This window comes from Caloenas nicobarica, chromosome 22 (genome assembly GCF_036013445.1).
Source record: "Caloenas nicobarica isolate bCalNic1 chromosome 22, bCalNic1.hap1, whole genome shotgun sequence".
NCBI classification, from domain to species: domain Eukaryota; kingdom Metazoa; phylum Chordata; class Aves; order Columbiformes; family Columbidae; genus Caloenas; species Caloenas nicobarica.
The window spans coordinates 1,713,824-1,731,496 of record NC_088266.1 but is presented as its reverse complement, the minus strand read 5'-3'; the positions used below and the strand labels follow the sequence as shown (position 1 = coordinate 1,731,496).

Genomic DNA, 17,673 nt, shown 5'->3' with positions numbered 1-17,673 from the left:
AATCCCCAGCTCACCTACACCCCCAGCAAGATGCTCCTGTTGAAATGTTTACTGGGGTTCAATTCCTCCACGCTGGAGGAGCAGCGACGCCTGCCCGCCAGGCTCCGACATCTCCACCGTCCTGGTCCCACAACAGGGGACGGCACCTCTACACCAGCACCAAACCCCTCTGCGATGGGGAAACAGACACGGGCCACAACCACTGCCCAGACACGCAGAATAACCAAAATCCAGCTCCAAAATCCCCTCGATCTCTACTCCAAACCCTTCTTCTCTCGAGCATTAAGCTTCCGTCCACCAGACGGGCTGGAGAGCGTAGGCAAACCCAAGTGACAGCCCTTGCCCAGTGCGCAGGGACAGGCAGATGTGCTGGCACCGAAACATGTTCTGCTGAGCGAGGAACAGGAATACGAGCCCAGGGGATGCAGCAAGAACTGAAACGGCTGCTTATGTCAAACCTCTGGGGACAAAGGTGATTCTTCCCCTGACTTTTACTGCTTGGCTCCTCGTGCTGTCCCCAACTTACCTGGGATGCTGGGGGTTTGGCATAAGCAAGTCCCCAAAAATAAACCCTTTCATGCTTACAGCATGAGTGCGAATGCCACGGTGAGCCTAAAACAGTGCTGGGCTTCAAAGTGCTTTGCTAAAATGATGCAAATGCCCACCCCGGGTGCTCCTTCTCAGCATCTTTAGTATCTGCAGTTTCTATCTTGCACATAAAATGCAACCAGTGGACCCTTGTCTCAGGGGAACCCACCCGTGTGCAGACTCGGCCCCGAATTCACTGCATCTGATTAACAGCACACACCACCCACCTATTCCAGAATTCCCGGGTCTTGTTTTGTTCAAACTGACACCAAAGAAGGAACAGGGAAAACATATTTTGGATGAGGAACGGCAGCAGCAGAGCTGCTCCTTTATGATCGGGATAAAGGGGTAAGTGTGACACTGAAGATGAAAAACCAGCACCTCTGGGACCACTGGCTGCCTTCCCCTCGGACTGCAGACACGGAGAAAAGACTCTGGAAACTATTCCCCACCACCTCCAGCATGCTGGGGCTCTGGACTGCAAAATAAGCAGCTAAGAAATGTCCCCTGCAGCCCTGCAAACCTGCTCTCAACTGGAAACCACATTTAGATATGGGGAGATTTCTCCAGTTCTTGCAAAAACGCACACCCTAGGATGGGAACGCAGCTTGACGTGATTAGCAGGGAAAGTCCTTCTCTCCCTGTGCGAGGCAAAGGGGCTGTCCATAGCTAACAGAATCATCGAATCACAGATGGTTTGGGTTGCAGGGCCCTCCCCAGCTCCCCAGTGCCCCCCCTGCCACGAGCAGGGACATCTGCACCAGCTCAGGTTGCTCAGAGCCCCGTCCAGCCTGGCCTGGGATGTCTCCAGGGATGGTTCAGCCACCACCTCTCTGCCCAACCTGGGCCAGGTTCTCACCATCCTCGGGGCAACAATTTCTTCCTCACATCTAGCCTAAATCCCAGCTTAAATCCCAGCGCCTCCCAAGGCAAGACAGGAGAGACTCACAGCCTAACTGCTGCATTTCTTGCTTTGATTTCTTCTAGCCCATCATTTTCTACCTCATTCGGCATCTTGTCTGGTCCAGCAGCTCAGGGGAAGCGGGTGTGTGAGCACAAAGCCCCGACTGCAACCGCCTCCGAAACAAACCACTGACCTTCGCTGGATGGAGCGATGGCGCTGTCGTCCCATTCCAGGTTGGTGGAGGTGACCGAGTTGAAGGAGTTGAGGGAGAGGCTGTCGGAGCCGTGCACCGAGCTGGGCAGGCGGTCCTCGAAGTCGAGCAGGTACTGAGGTTTGTAGTAATCGGGCATGTACGGGGCCAGATCCAGGTAAGGAGCGTCCTGCAGAGAGGAGAGCGTAGGGTGAGTCAGGCTCTGAGTCACCGCACGGTTATTAGCAGAGTCAAAATGACAGGGCTGTCCTTGAACGTCCTCTGACTGCTCGTTTCTGCCGCCTTTCAGAGGAAACCCGGCAGCTCCACTGCGACACTGGAGGGACGCCAGCATTTCATAGGTTCACTTCTTTATCCCCATCAATCTGCCCCACAGCTGGCTTCCCTGCACCTGCCTCGTTCCTCCTCCTCAGAGGAATAACTGAGCAAAAGGAATAAATCCTGTCGCTGCATCTCCAAAGATCCCAGCCTGGAGATTTTCCTTGCTCGTGTTTCTAGCTGAAGGCCAACAAGAATGGCTGGAGTCAATTATCTTGAGGGTCTTTTCCAACCAAAATTATTCCACAATTCCAAGAAAGTAAACCCTGGACCTCTGACACCCAGGACTCCAGACACTCGCTCTCCCAGAGCCAAGAGAAACAGATAAAACACTCACCAGATCCAAGTCAAAGCGAATGAACTCCAGCCCGGACACCAGCGTTAAGAACAAGGTCAGATGATCGTGACTGCAAACCAGGGCGTTCCTGCAGCACGGATAAAACAGAAGAGCTTTAGAGATGTGGGAAAGAGGAGAAATAGCTATAAACACCCTTCTGCTTTCCTGGCAGTGTGTCTCCGAGCTGCTGAATACATGGCTGCAGAGCTGCGAGCCTGCTGTTTGCCTCCCAGGAGCGATGGCAGAGGTTATGGGCAAACACGTGTGGCATCCTCTATGTGCTGTCCCCAAACGAGCTACAGCCAAATTTCCAAGTGTCCACCGGAGCTGGAACACTGGAGAAGAGCTACAGCAGCTTCTTGGAAAATATTGAAGAACATAAAGGCTAGACCTGGGAGTAAAGCAGCAAGTAGGAAAGATGCTCTTACACAGGACAGTACATCCACATCTGGGACCTTTAAATTAATCATGCAAAACTTCTGCAAAACCTGTAAGGAAAGGTCAGACCCTGATGAACTGCTTGCTGCCCACTGGCAAATTAGGGCTGGCTTCTGCCAAGAAGGAGTGGCAACCAGAGCCCAAACGAGAACGGGCTGGGATACTCACTTGACGTAGTACTTGTGCAGCAGGCTGAGGTTCTCCTGGAACAGCCTCAAGTAGCTCTCCAAGGAGTTTTCATTGAGGGCTAAGTACAGCCATGCCCGGCCTGAAATGAAAGCAGCAGAGATTTATCTTGTGGGCAAAAGCCTGAGAAGCGAAACAAGCCTGGAAATAATCACGAATCGGCCAAGACATGCCAAATCATTCATTTGCATTCGCGTCATTTCAGGAGAGCAACCGAGCGTTGGGGAAATCTGTGAGGAAAAATGAAGGGTCAGATTCGTGATTCGGAGTGGGAATAAGAGATGGCGTGTAGCTTGTTGAGAAGCAGACACAAAATTATGTCTCCCCAGCGAGATGAGAGCCCTGCTGGCATTTCCAGTGGGGATCAGGAGATGGGAGAGACGGAGGGAGAATCGCTCTGAATCAGCGCAGGTGCGATTGGAGACATGACACAAATTCTGGTGCAGAGAGGTGGTGCTGCACTCGGCTCCGCTCTCACCCGTAGGGGCTTGGGCGCTGAAGGGTGTTGGGATAATCTCTGGGCACCATCCTGCATCAAAAGCGGCCCCTGCGGTCCCACAAATCCGCTACAGACTTGCAGCAGCATCGGGCAAACAACAGCTACAGCCATCACACGGTTACACCAGGACTCCCACCTCCTCGGCCTCAGCAAATGTCTGTCAGTTCATGGTAAATGTAGTGAACTTGGTACATCTTGATTTAGGGACATGGTGAAAATTTGAGTATAATCACTGCAGTGTAAAGCATACATTTGTGAAAACTGTGTTTAAAAAAGTTCGCTTCAAAAAGCATTCACTCCTTGATTGAGGTGGGAGTAAACCAAAAGAAACAATAACATTTTTATGGATTTTGAGTGTGTTTTTTGACACACGAACCTATGCAAACAGCATTTGCATTCCCTTGCGCCTCTTGAAAAAGTGTTAAATAATAGTGCATCAGTTTTGCTGCGTAACTCCTGGTGATAACACTTCCTGAGAGCCTGTAAAACTTCTGTAATCACACATGATATAGGAGAAAAATAATCAATCTTCAAACAATTTAGAAGAAAAAAAAAAAGATTAAATGGGAGTGCATGAAATTATTTCTACCTTTTGGAATAAAAGTATAATAGACTCATACAAATACAACTATAATGGTCATTATTACTTTGTAACAGCCTGATGGCTTTTAAAAGATTGCAAAGAATTGTGCCTAAAGATTTTATAAAACCTTTTCTACCTCTTGCAAAGCCGCCTTCCCTCCCTGCTTGTATACTTCGTGTATTGCAGTTCTGTGTCAGTGCTCAAATGTGGGAATTGTTTTAGGGTTTGGTATTCTAACTTGAAATAGTGTAGGAGAATACTTCCGTTAATACTGCAATCTTGCATTATTTGTTAGTTATTAAGTTCTCTTTCTGTATTTGTTGTATTTCCAAGTATTTTCTCCTGACCGCTGTAAGGATATGGTCTTCAAACGTGGGATGAACAGATGAAATGTTTCACGGAGATGAGGTTCTTATGGACGTGGTTTAGAGGCGGACTTGGCAGCCTTGGGTTAATGGTTGGACTTGAACTTAACGGTCTTAAAGGATCTTAAAGGTCTTTTCCAACCAAAACGATTCTCGCTGGCTCTCTCGGTCCATCTGCAGCTCCAACCTCTGAACACGCAATCAGCACAACCTGCCAGATGTCCCCAAACCAGGGTCTGTCCCCAGATCCGGGGCAGGTCTGCAGATACTCACTGCGTCCCAGGTTGGTGGCCACGTGCTGAAGCACTTCGATCTGTTTGATGGCTTCCCGGCGGGTGAAGTGAACGACCAGCACCCAATAGCCCGAGGAGAGATCTTGCAGGCTGGAAGAAAGAAAAATCAGACCAAGGTTAAGCAAGGGTTTTGTCATCTCCATCCCAGTTACTGCTGCGTCCTGCACTTGGGTCACTACAACCCCATGAATGCTACAGGTTCAGGGAAGAGCGGCTGGAAAGTGCCTGGTGGAAAAGGACCTGGGGGTGTTGGTGACAGCGGCTGAACGCGAGCCGGCGTGTGCCCGGGTGGCCAAGAGGCCACCAGCAGTGAAGGTGAAGGGGCTGGTGAGGGGCTGGAGCACAAGGGTGATGGGAGCGGCTGAGGGAGCTGGGGGTTCAGCTGGAGAACAGGAGCTGAGGGGAGACCTTCTGATCTCTGACCTGCCTGAAAGGAGCTTGGAGCCAGGGGGGGTCAGGCTCTGATCCCCAGGAACAAGCGCCAGGACCAGAGGAAACGGCCTCAAGTTGCACCACGGGAGGTTGAGGTTGGATCTGGGGAACAATTTCTTCCCCAAAGGGCTGTGGGGCATTGGAACAGGCTGCCCAGGGCAGTGCTGGAGTCACCATCCCTGGAGGGGTTGGACAGACGGACATGAGGTTCTCAGGACATGGGGCAGTGCCGGGGGTGGGGAACGGTTGGACTCGATGAGCTTGAGGGACTTTTCCAACCACAATAACTCCAATTCTAGATGGCTTCCCCACGCTGAGGCTCCATGCACGGTGACAAACACCCCAGAGCGCAAAGCTCCATGCTTACCCGTAGAGCAGAGCGTGGTCCAGATGTTCGCAGAGCCGCTGCAGGACCTTGTCATGGTTTCTGATGGCTGGCGTCTCATCTTCACAGGCAGCAAAGTAGCTCTGCAGCTGCAAAAAGAAGAGACGGGATGGCTGAAACGCCCTTCTACAGCCCACCGAGGAGGCGGATGGGGACGCCAATATGCTCACAACCAGCATTAAATAGCTTTTTTTAATCTCTCAGCTTGCTAAACCTCGATGCGGGTTACTTACAGGGTGTAGCAATTGGTTCTAAGGGCACCCTAAAGGCAGTAACTCACAGGGAGAACCTCACCCACAAAGATTCGCGCACTTTTCAGAGACGTGGCCGCAGCTGCACAACCAACTTCCCTGTTCGCTGAGCAAACAGCTTTGCAGCCTTTTATGGTGGGGTTTTGGTGGTTTTTGCTGCTATTGCAAAGCTGTTCAGAGCAGATATAAACCAGAGATCTGGGCTCTGCTACCGAGGGGTCCCCTCCTGGTCACAGGGTCCTGCCCTGGGGAACCCTGGTTGGGGAGAGATGCCGCTTCCAGGTTTAAAAGATGCTCCGGGTCCAGGAGCCTCATTCTTGCAGGACGCGCGCTCTGTGCTAAATCTGTGCAAGATATCAGCAAAATTTCAGGGCGCCAGGGAGAGACAGAGGTTTTCTTGTGACAGGCGGCTCGAGGTATCGATGCCAGCCAGCTCAGACTTTCAAACCCAGGCGGGTACGGATCACCTGGACAAACAGCAGCAGGGACACGGAGAATGCACTGGGCAGCGCAGATATGGACGGAGGGATGTGCACACGGGACAAAGGCAGCTCAATTAATCCCGAGTCCTTTGCTTCTGCTGGGGCGAGGCTACATCGCTACGACGCATCTCGTAGTTGTCGCTTTTTCAAAAAAAAACCCAAGTCAGGACAGCTCAACCCATCCTCGTTAACCCGTTCGCAGCTGCAAAGGTACCTCTGAAGTCAGCGCCGGCGCCGTCCTCTGCTGACAACAGCCCTCGGACGCTTGAAACCGCAAAAATTGCTTTTCCGCTTCTGCGAAACCTGCTGGAAATCCTAGAAATCCCCTTCCACCCAAATCCTGCATCCCTTCCCCGCTGACCTCCTCCTGCCCCTGGAGCTTACGGATCTATTTAGGTCCCCGTCTCGCGCATTCTTGGCGTTCGGGCAGGGAGATTACTCGCCTGGGAAGTAATCTCAGCTCCAGACGCCGTGTTTATTTGCTCCGTTGGGCAGAGCGAGTGCGGTTCAGCTGAGCCACGGCAACGCCTTGCCCGTACGTACGTTATTTTGGTGACCTGGTCTTTGCCAAACCTCACCAGTTAAGTGGTAGACTTAAAAACCAAAAACTTGATGGGATTGTGCTTGTCAAGTCTGACTTGTCCCCAAAAACTGCTTTATCCTCCTGAATTATTACTAGAGCCGGAGAAGCTCCTTTATGAATTAATCCAGTCTCGAAGGGGACAGAGAACACCTCACGGCCCCTGGGGAACAGCTCCCAACAACCCTTTTAAAAATATGAATATATCCAGCTCCAAAACCCTCCTGGTTTGGAGAATTTGAATCTCTCCGGAGCTCTTGGGTAAGACGGGCGAGCCAGGCGTGTTCCTGCACGGAGCAGGTCCCGGCCCTTACGTGGGAAAGAGCTGCTGAGCCCAAAGAATCGCCGCCAAATTCCCTCATCCGACGGCACAGCCTGTCCCTGTCTCGTCTAGTCGAGCCGGTAAATCCCCCGGGGAAGGAAACACACAATAACGTTTCGTTTGCAGAGGCACCCGTGGGTGCTCCGGCCACGCACGGACTTTTTCACAACACCCAGGTGAGACCCGAAGCGTTTCAGCTCAGCAGCTCTTATCCATTTTGGGGAGGAAGCCGAGCCTGAAGATTTACGCTATTAATAGGCAGCCCAGACCCAAGCAGGGAGGAGAATGCCCTAAAATCCCACAATTCAAGAACTATTTCAGGAGGCACCTGCTGCCGGTGTTTTAAGCTGCAGCAAGGACACTAGAGGAAGAAATAATAATGATTTAGAGCTGTATCTCTCGGGCGATGGATGGGTGGAACCATGGGGGATGCTAAGGGCTGCCTGGAGCTCACTAAAATACATCTTGGAGGGAACTCGGAGTCTTTGTCACCAACCGGAGGAATTCGCGTGACAGAGAGACTCTGGGCAGCAAAAGAGATGAGCAAATAGAAGCATTTCCTCTTTTTTTCTTCCCTTCCTTCTCCGAAAATAACTTAGATCTTGGTTACAGTCCTTCTCGCAGCCAGTTCACAGCTCTCAACCCTACATGGACCGACCTGCTCCCATCGCCAGAGGATGCAAACACCGGTTGTCTCAAATCAACATCTCTGAACATCGAGAAGCATCAGGGAATTTCTGAAAAACAGATATCCCTTCCCTAGAAAAGCCAAATATCCCCCCACGAAGGGATTTAGGTTTTGAAGGGCTTGTTCTGCGTTACATTAAAGCTTGGCGTTACTTTTAGCTGCTCTGCAAGGAGCACGCGGCCTCCTGCTCCAACAAACCGGCCACCTGGGCATCGCACCCTCCTCCTGGGGAGGGAAAACCCAGCCCCACAGCGCTGTCCCCAGCAAACCCACCCCCAAAAAGCTCAATTCTGCCCCTCCGCGAGCGCAGGAGCCGCAGGACGAGCCGGTGTGGCTGTGCTCTGCTCAGAGTCAGGCGCCCACAGCAGCCCCGGGCACGTGGGACCCTGCGGGCGAGAAACGCGCACTCAGCAGTTTCGGATTTGGAGAGAATCACAGAATCATTTTGGTCGGAACAGCCCCTCACAATCATCGAGTCCAACCGTTCCCCAGCCCTGGCACTGCCCCATGTCCTGAGAACCTCATGTCCATCTGTCCAACCCCTCCAGGGACGGTGACTCCAGCACTGCCCTGGGCAGCCTGTTCCAATGCCCCACAGCCCTTTGGGGAAGAAATTGTTCCCAATTTCCAATCTCATGGCAGTTGCGAACTGTCGGTCATGGGGAAGTGCACCAAGGGTTCGCTCCACCCGCAGGCACGAAGATGTGCTGCCACGTTCCCCGGATGGTTCTGCACCAAGGGACGGTGCCGTTCCCAGCATCTCTCCTAAATAAACGCAGCCAACGGCTCACAACCCTGAGTGAACGATGTGCACGGCCCCAAAAAGAGATCGGGAAGGCGAATCCCACCAAACTACCACGTGCCCAGGGATAAAACAAGACAGAACAAGCCTCGGGATCTCCTGGGTGGAGTTAACCCCAAGGTGAGGGTGGCAGAACGCCGAGACTTGCAAGAGCTGACGGGGAGGCATTTTGGGCTTGGGAAGAAGGGCGAAGACACACGTGGAGCAAAAATACAAAGCAATAGCTTTCCTGGTCACGGAACAAAACCCAGTTGCATCATTTCCCAAAGGTGCCTTGGTCTGCTCCAAGATCCACCGCGCTGGAAACCTGTCGGAATTACAACCACGAGCATCTTAGGGCAGAGGCACAGACCACAGATGATCCCGTGATCATACAGCACGTGCGGGAGTGATGTGGCACGGCCCTGCAAAAATGCCATTTAAATGGAGTGTTTACTTCTGTAAGTAGCTATAAAACACAAAGGAATAATTTGGAACCAACCTCCCCCTCATCACGGTGCGGCAGCCGGACCTGTTTGGGAGGTGGTGACCAAACTTTATGAAGCATCCACTAAGCAGCTCCCTGACATACCTGGGCAACGAGCCATGGAAAAAAAAAAAACAACCAGGAAAGAGGCAAGAAATAAGGTTAAAAAGCATCAACCGAACGCGGTATCGGTCATCTCTGGGTTTTCCGGAGAGACGCTCTTCCCCCGGGCTCCTCGTCGCTCCAAAAGCAGATGGAAGGGTTGGCGCTGGCCGGGACGGGGACACGTGTGGGGCAGGACAAACGGCTCCAGGCCTGACCCGGCTTATTTATAGACATTCCTGCGGCCAAAATAAGAGCTGTCGGCATGCGGGAGGCATCCCCGCCATGCCCCGAGACCGCTCCGCAGCCAAACCGGGTCCCGGCACCGGCGTCGCGACAGTGCGGGACAAAAACCCTCCTCAGCAAACTGGTTCCCAAAGCCCAAACACTCCAAACGGGCGAATTAAACCCATTTGAGAAGAAAGCGGAGAGAGCAGAAGGACGTTTGCCCCAAGGTTTGCAGGGGGCGGAACACGGGGTTTGCGCTCCGAACAATCGCGCCTCGTCCTCGTTAAGGAGAAGGTGGATTTAAATGCTGTTCATCAATGACAAGCTGATATTTTTTTTGCAGTGATACACCACACCCTGCACTGGCAAGCACCAGAAAGGGTAATTCCTTGCACAATTTTATCGCCTACTAATTGCACTGGTTCTCAATGAGTACAAAGCTCTCCGGGTCTATTTGCAAAGCTCCTGTGCTGCAAGAGATGCCAAAAATCAACCAGGGAGGCACGCTGTAAAGTCCGTTCTCCAAATCTAATAATTCTTTAGCTGCTCCTTTGAAATCTCTCCAGTATTTCCACAACTTTATTGAAATACAGCATCCAGACTTGTCCGCACCTCTCACGGCTGCCCACGACAGTCTCGACTCTGTAAATCTGCCTCGCAGATGTTCCACCAGCAGTTTTCCAACACCAAGTGCATTCTCCTCCTTCTCTTGGTATTCCCCTGGCAGGACGAACACGGTGAAAGAAAAGCAATCGGCCCGGTCGGGCACCCCTTGCGTTCCGGCTCCCGAACCTGCACGGGAAAGGTGAGAGTTGCTTCGGAACGCGCTGTCCCCGCCACGGCACACGGACCGCCAGGGAACGCAAAATAAAAGGCGTACCAGCGAGCAGACAGCCAAACCGAACAGAAACTGCAAAGCCCTTTTTTCTGCCCCAGTTCCCATCCTCTCACCATCTCCCCCAGCAGCCGGAAAGACAGAGAAACGCACAGGTTTGTAATTACTCTCTCCAAGCCGCCAAGCAGGTGTTTTTCTTCGAGGCCGATATTTTGTCAGCCATCCAGGCCGGCAGCTGGAGACGCAAACCCTTCGCCAGCCTCAAAACTCCTCCCAGCACCTGCTTTTCCACCACAACTGGACGAGGATGGTGGCTTGTACAGCCAGAATAATCCTCTGCCGCAAGAACAAACCCACGTGGTTTCCCGTGAACGCAGCTTGCAAAGCCGCCTAACAACGTGATTTTACAAATGCCGATCAAGAAGCCAGGTCTGGGTCCTGGCGCTCGGTCTGGGCTGCACCCCGAGCTGAGCACCCTCAGGAGCAAACCCGGAGCTCCGGGGAGCACCAAAACCAGGGGCAGGTGACCCAGCGTGTCCCAAGCAAGCGATGGCAGCTCAGTCCCGAGGGAAGAGGCGACGGGAAGGGACGGGACGGACACATAAGAACCGCCACCCTCATACCTGCTCACGGGGGCGCAGACATTCAGTGGCGAATGGATAAAGAGGAGGCTGAACGGCTACGCAGGGAAAACTCCAAGCAGGCTGAATTTCACGGCAGGGCTGTTATTCCCACTTGTATAACACAAAGCCCTGAAAGTTCAGCTCTAGCAGGACAATTTGGAGGTCGCACACATGATCCGACCCAATGTTTCTTACAACAAGCTTCCAAACCAGCGCCGGCCTCAGCACCCAGCTGATTTGTACACCTCGCCTGGGGCTTGTAGCTCTCCCAACAAAACACATCGACACTCTCAGCACGTAGAAGGCACCACAAGTGACGACGGAGCAGCCTGGAGAGAAACAAAGCGTGTTCGCGACCTGCAGAGACAGGAGCCTGACACAAGCGAAGCTGAAACCCGCAGCAAAGATGCTCCGTGGCTGGAAACGCGGAGCTTGGAAGCACTCGCGATGCAGCGCCCGCGAGGCTGTCACCTCCTGGGACACGTACACTTGTCAGCTCCCACATCCCCGAGGCTTTTCAAGCACTTTCCTTCGTGATTTCTGAGCAGCAAACCTCACGGCGGGCTGGACCCGCGTGTGGCTCAGCCAAGGACGGGATTTCTGCCAGCGGTGACGTCTCACAGGGACCGTCCCGTTCCTCCGTCACAGCGAGCAGAGCGCGCAGGGCAGGGGACGGGCACGGAGCCGGCTGCTGCGGAACAGGATCCCGAAGGAAAGGGCACGCGCTCGGCACAACCCAAAAACCAGACTTCACGGGAAGGAAAAAAACAAGTCCGGTTGGTAAACACACCAAAACGGGCGAGCGCAGGATCCTCGTGCCCTGCGAGTCTTGGTGACGCGCTGCTCTCCCCGAGAGCTGCTGCTCACACGCCGGCTTCGAATCTCTCCCCATCAACCACAGTTGTTTCAGTTTCGCCTCTCGGACCAGGTGGGGAAAGCTGCAAATGCTCCACAGCCGCTGAGGCTGCGCAACGGGAGGCTCAGGGTGTTGCTTCGGCGCTCTGTACAAAACCCACTGCGGCAACTCGTCCTCCCAAACCAACCTCTCTCCCAGCAAAACGCTTTGCGTTAGCGGTACGAGAACCAACGGGATTTTTTTTCTCCCCAAACGAGTATCCCAGCCTGGTCCACCAGCAGATCCAGAGCTGCTTTTGAGAAACGCCTCCTCTGTTTTCAGACAACATCGGTTTAGGTACCCACGGAACCCAACCCCTTTGCAACCGCAGACAACGAACCCTGTTGGGTCGCCAGACCTGCGTCAGGACGCGGCATTAGGAATTTCTAAAGAGATAAACCTCAAAATACTCAAGTAACCCAAAATATACAGTGCTGCACTCTCAGCAGAACCACAAATGGCTTTGTTCGCTCGCAAAGCCCTTAGAGGACCACCAAAATACACACCATCCACCAGCTCCCGGCCGCTGAGCTGAATAAATCCACCCAGGCGCAGACGAGCGCGTTCCCCCTGTGATTTGAAGAGTGACGCTCCGCTCCAGCGCTACCTGCTTCTCCCCAGGACACGGGGACACTGAGCCGTCCCAAATCCACCTCCCCTCGCCATGCAGGAGACACAGAGGTGTTGCAAGGCAGAGCTCGGGAGCCTGGGGGGCTGCCAAGGCATTTCGCCGGTATAATGCTGAAAATCTGATCCGGAAACAGGCAGAAAAGGCATTAATTCACCAGGGGGGAAGTGTAAAGCTTCCCAAAGTCACGCCTAAAGGGAGCGGAGCCAGAGCTTTTGGCAAGAACTCCTGCAACATGGGCGAAAAGCAGCACTGCACCTGATTGACACGCACCAAGGATCAGCTGCGCTAGAGTTCCTGGGAACGCGTGTCCTTCAAAGCCAGTAGGAAAGCCTGAGAAAGAGAGAAAAGCCCCAAAACCCTGGATTCCGATCGCTTCTGATTTAAGTTCAGCTCCTGGAAATGCCAATAATGAGCATTGCTTAAGGACTTTGCATTTTTGCCACCTAATCACAAGCAGGATAACAATAAATCTCTCCTTAACCCACTGCCATGGCCAGGAGGGCACAGAAATCCAACGAGAAAATACAAAACATCTGTGTTACTGGCTTCAGCACGGGCCAGGTCACCTGTGAGAGCTCCCAGCTCCCAGGACACGGTTGCCCAAGGCTGGATATGAAGCTGTTGGCATTTCTAGCGTGCTTATCGCAGCAGGAGCTCTCATCCAACCGCTGCCGTGAGCAGTAACATCTCCTGGAAGAAAACAAGCGACTGAGTGACAAAGGGTCTGCATACGCAGCCGTAAGGTGCCCACCTCCAGCCTTCTGCCTCAATAAAGCCCTAATTCTTAAAAATAATTAAGGGTTAGGCATCAATTTGCACAGTAATTTGTGCTAGAGCACAGTCCTCTTAGCAAAAAACAGGGTGAGGGAGCACTGGGTGGGAAAGAAATAGTCACAAAACAGAAGTAACGAGCTCCGCGGCATCACACTGCCCATGTAATCAGAGCAGAAAGCATTGCCCTCTGAATTAATTTATATCTCCCAGAGATGGCAAGCTGTAGACGGGAAATCAACACCACGCTCACGATTCCCTCGGATTTGGGCTGGAATCGCAGCCAGGAGCCGACTTGCTGGTGCTGAGCTCTCCCAACCTCTCCTGAAGCCAGCGAGAGCAGAAGCCTCTTGACATCTCTCCAGCTGGAGCGACCGATTTTGTCTAAATTAGATGTTTTGCCTCTCTCCTTGCAGCCGGGGCTCGATCGCACACCTTCGAAGCCTAACGCTGATCTCCAAGATACGGGTGAAGTTACACAAACGGTTCAGATCTGGCACTTGGCTATCACGGAGAGAAAGCCACAGGTTTGTAATTACCCTCCGCAAGCAGGTCCGCGTCCCTTCCTCTTTCAGCCGTGCTCTATTTCTCATGTATTTCTAGGAAAATAAGAGAGAAACAGTCCCGTTCACTCAGGCTTGAGGGATTCGCTTGGAATCAAAGCCCTTTTTTTTTGCTGTCGATTTGTACAGAGTTAACTCACTGCTTGTGCTCTGACCTCCCAAGCCTGAAAGCCAGAAGCGCCCTGGAGAAACTGAAGCCACGGCCAGGTAAAGTCACAGCCACGGGTCTCCATGGCACAAATCCTGCCCCGGGCTCGCTGCTGCTTGTCGCCTTCCCCATCCGAGGCAGCGGGAAGCTGACAAGCATCTGGATGGTTTTCCCTGAGCCACTCATTAAAAACAAGGCGTTTTTTCTGCTGCTGCTCAAAGCCTGACATCGTAACCAGGTACTTTCAGCTGTGGCTTGTCCCGGTTTACTCAGTCTCAAGGTGGGGTTTAGTCCTGGCTTGCCTTCTAAAACATTTGACTTGCAGTCCGTGGACTGCTGAGAGTCCACGAACTCCTCTTCGGCTCGGAAGCTGAGAAAAGAAAATCTATTATCACCAAAAAGCGGCGCGGAGAGGTGTGCACCTCACCAACACATCCAAACCCGCAGCTCAAACCTGCAACGACAGCAAAAGCAGGGAGTGAGCAGCCTACACGGCCGGGAAGCTTTTGAGATCAGAGGTGAGATACTTGGAAAAGTCGTCCACGTCCCGTGGCGCAACCCCAGGAGTTACTCAAGATGGCCCCAGACGTAGGGAGAGGAGGACGAACGAGAGGATTTCCCAGCACGGGAAGGGTGTATCTGCTCCCCTAACCTACTACTTTACTCTTCCTGCTAACATGGAGGAAAAAAATAAATATCAGGGACTCGAGAGCTGAAGTCAGACAAGGAAAAATTAGTGGTTCCATAGCTGAAGGGGAACGATGTCCCCGAGAAGGAGAACTGCATCCCGGGGGAAAGCAGGGGGGCGCCAGTGCCGGATTTTCGCCATATGGTTGAGTTTGGTTTCGCTGTGATGGTCTAAATAATTCTGTCAGCATGAAGTAGGTTCCGACGTTTCCCTGAGCTTTCTCGCTCTGAGCTGAACGGGAAAGCGAAAGAGGCAGCGCTGAAAAACCCCCAAATCCTTCTTCACCGTTAGACCACGACAAGAGTTGGGAGAGACTGAAGTAGGTCTGGGCAGAGAAGTGTTGGCAGAGCTGTAGCTGATGAGTCCTGTTCAAGTACCATAATAATTAAAACAACCACCATGTTGATTTTGTAGCATTTCCAACAGGGATCCCCAAGGATTTTCTGAATGCAAGTAAGTTATGTCCAATGAATCCTGTGCACATCCTTATACGCATGGGGAAACTGAGGCAGCGATGCTGCAGAGCATTGTAACAGAGCTTGACGCAGGCTGATCATCCACCAATTTCCAGGTACATAAAAGATTATCCTTAATTTTTAGAGGACAGAAAGGTGAGAGACCAGAGGACAGGGTCACCCACGGAAGAAAAGAGCAAGGTTGGGAGAGGCTTGCACATCCGTTCTACATCCCAGAGGCGATGTCAGGCCAGCCATTCCTTAATAGTGCCAGGAATTAACTTGTGACTGTCTTCATATGGCAATTTTTCACAGATGAATCTGTGTCAGGACACATTGTAGATCACAGGAAAGCTCCTATTCCATAAGGCAGCGGAAAAGCAACAACTGGAGAAATGTCAGCAAGTCTAGAAAGCCGCCTTTCCCCCAAAACTTGGGATGAAAACAAACAAAACTCCCTCCACCTCCTCCAACAGAGCCCGTGTTTTCTCACAGGCAGCTGGAGCTCAGTCGTGGACCAGGCAGGACACGTGGACCAACCCAAAACTTCCAGCACGTCCTTACAACTCACCCTGTGACCACCCCAACCAGTCCCCAGTGTCCTGGTCCCTTTTGTACCAGCGTGCAGATGGTCCCCACCAAAAGGACGGACTTTGAGAAACAGTGTCACCGGCAGCCGACGCCGAGGAGACACCAGGAGCAAGGAGAAGAGGTGAGAGACGAGGTCTGACGGGACATCTCTTCAGAGCCCTCATTTTGAGGACTCAGACCAGGGCACAGCCAACCCACGGCATACCCAGAGGATCTCTGGAAAGGGGGTTTCACGCTGGACTCACCCAGTTTCCTCCAGTGAACAGCCCTAAGAAAAGAGATCCCCCTGGGATCCCCCCAGTCCTGTCCACAGGAGAGAGAAACCCCTTGAAAACGGGGATCCCCCCAGGGGGAATGCCAGGATATCCCAACCAGCAGAGACGCAGGTTGCTGGGGGTGACCCTGGCTGTGTTCCTTTGGGAGGGTGGGCCAGGGGGTCCCCAAACCCGCCCAGAGGAACCCCTAAATGTGTCCCCTGCCTCTGGCTGAGAGGGTGTCAGGATGTCCTTGACCCCAAGCTCCTGTCCCCCAGTAACTCTGGGGGGGTTCCAGCCCCCTGCCTTGGGAACTGTCCCTCAGCCCCACATCTCTGCTGGTGGTGACTCTCTGGGGGTCCCCAGGAGTGTCCCCCAGCCCTGCACCTCAGGCACAAACAGACCCCAGGGGCAGCCGAGGGCAGGGGAGTCCCTGGGGCTGTCCCCAACCCCACAGCCCGTGCACGGGGGTCCCCAGGGCTGTCCCAAACCCCACAGCCCGTGCATGGGGGGGTCCCCAGAGCTGTTGCCAGGCCCAAAACTCTTGGACTAGGGGTCCCCAGGGCTGTCCCCAACCCCACGGCCCTTGCATGGGGGTCCCCGGGGCTGTCCCCAGCCCCGGCACAGGGGGTCCCCAGCCGCGCACCCCAGTCCGAGCTGAGGGGGGGTGTCTCCAGGCCCCCCCAGGCCCTGGCCGCCCACCTTCTTGACGGAGAGGGAGATGTTCTCCAGGATGCGGTCCTTCACCTCGGCCGGCTCCATGGCGCCGCCCGCCGCCGCCGCCGCCGCCGCCCGCCGCCGCGCCCGCCCGGCGGAGCCCGAGTGCCGGCCCGGCCGCCGGGCCCGCTCGCCGCCCCGCCGCCCCCCGCCGGCCGGCTCCGTCCTGCCGGCTGCCCCGGCCCGGCCCCGGCCCGGCCCGCCGGCTGCGGGGTGGCGGCCTCGGCCTCCGCTCAGCGCGCCATGGCCGCGCCGGGGCCCCCCCCGCGGCGGGCGCGGAGGCGAACGGGGCCCCGCGGGGAGGGAGGAGGGAGCGGAGCGGGGCCGCACTCGTGACGGGCACCGCGCTCCGCCAGGAACTGAGGTCAGGCGGGACGCAGGGGAACGGCGCTGCCCGCCCCCGGCTGCCCGCCCCGGGACCGCCCCGCCGGGCCGCCGCCTCCCGCCCCGATGGCGCCCGCGGGGGCTGGCGGGCGGGCCTCGGGGGCCGGGGAGGGGCCGGGAGATGGCGCTGGGGACAGTGAACGGGTACAAGGGGAGGTGGCATTGGGGACACGGAAGGGACGTGAGGGGAGATGGCGCTGGGGACAGTGAAGAGATGTGAGGGGAGGTGGCACTGGGGACAGTGAGGGACAGGAGGGGAGATGGCGCTGGGGACAGTGAGGGAACATGAGGGGAGGTGGCACTGGGGACAGTGAGGGAACATGAGGGGAGGTGGCATTGGGGACAGTGAGGGAACATGAGGGGAGGTGGCACTGGAGACAGTGAGGGAACATGAGGGGAGATGGCATTGGGGACAATAAAGGGACAGGAGGGGGGACGTGAGGGGAGATGGCACTGGGAACAGTGTGGAGACCCAAGGGGAGGTGGAGACAGGTCCCTCACGACTCAGGGGACATGAGGGGAGGTGGCACTGGGGACAGTGAAGGGACATAAGGTGAGATGGTATTTGGGACAGTGAGGGAACATGAGGTGAGATGGCATTGGGGACAGCGAAGGGACACAAGGGGAGATGACGTTGGGTGCAGTGAAGGGACATGAG

The 17,673-nt window shown here is 54.4% G+C and overlaps 1 protein-coding gene across 2 annotated transcripts in view; it reads right to left on the bottom strand.

Annotated features, from left to right (window-relative positions):
- The window catches only part of PLEKHM2 (pleckstrin homology and RUN domain containing M2), a 29,128-nt gene extending 12,129 nt beyond the window's left edge, over positions 1 to 16,999 (bottom strand). For both annotated transcript variants that reach the window (XM_065649942.1, XM_065649943.1), the window contains exons 1-6: positions 16,617 to 16,999; positions 5,522 to 5,628; positions 4,703 to 4,812; positions 2,965 to 3,064; positions 2,359 to 2,446; positions 1,686 to 1,872 (exon numbers count right to left, since the gene is read on the bottom strand). In XM_065649942.1, coding sequence (XP_065506014.1) covers positions 1,686 to 1,872; positions 2,359 to 2,446; positions 2,965 to 3,064; positions 4,703 to 4,812; positions 5,522 to 5,628; positions 16,617 to 16,676 — 652 coding nt within the window. In that variant the 5' untranslated portion in view covers positions 16,677 to 16,999. The remainder of the gene's footprint in view (positions 1 to 1,685; positions 1,873 to 2,358; positions 2,447 to 2,964; positions 3,065 to 4,702; positions 4,813 to 5,521; positions 5,629 to 16,616) is intronic.
- Between the last annotated feature and the right edge of the window lie 674 nt (positions 17,000 to 17,673).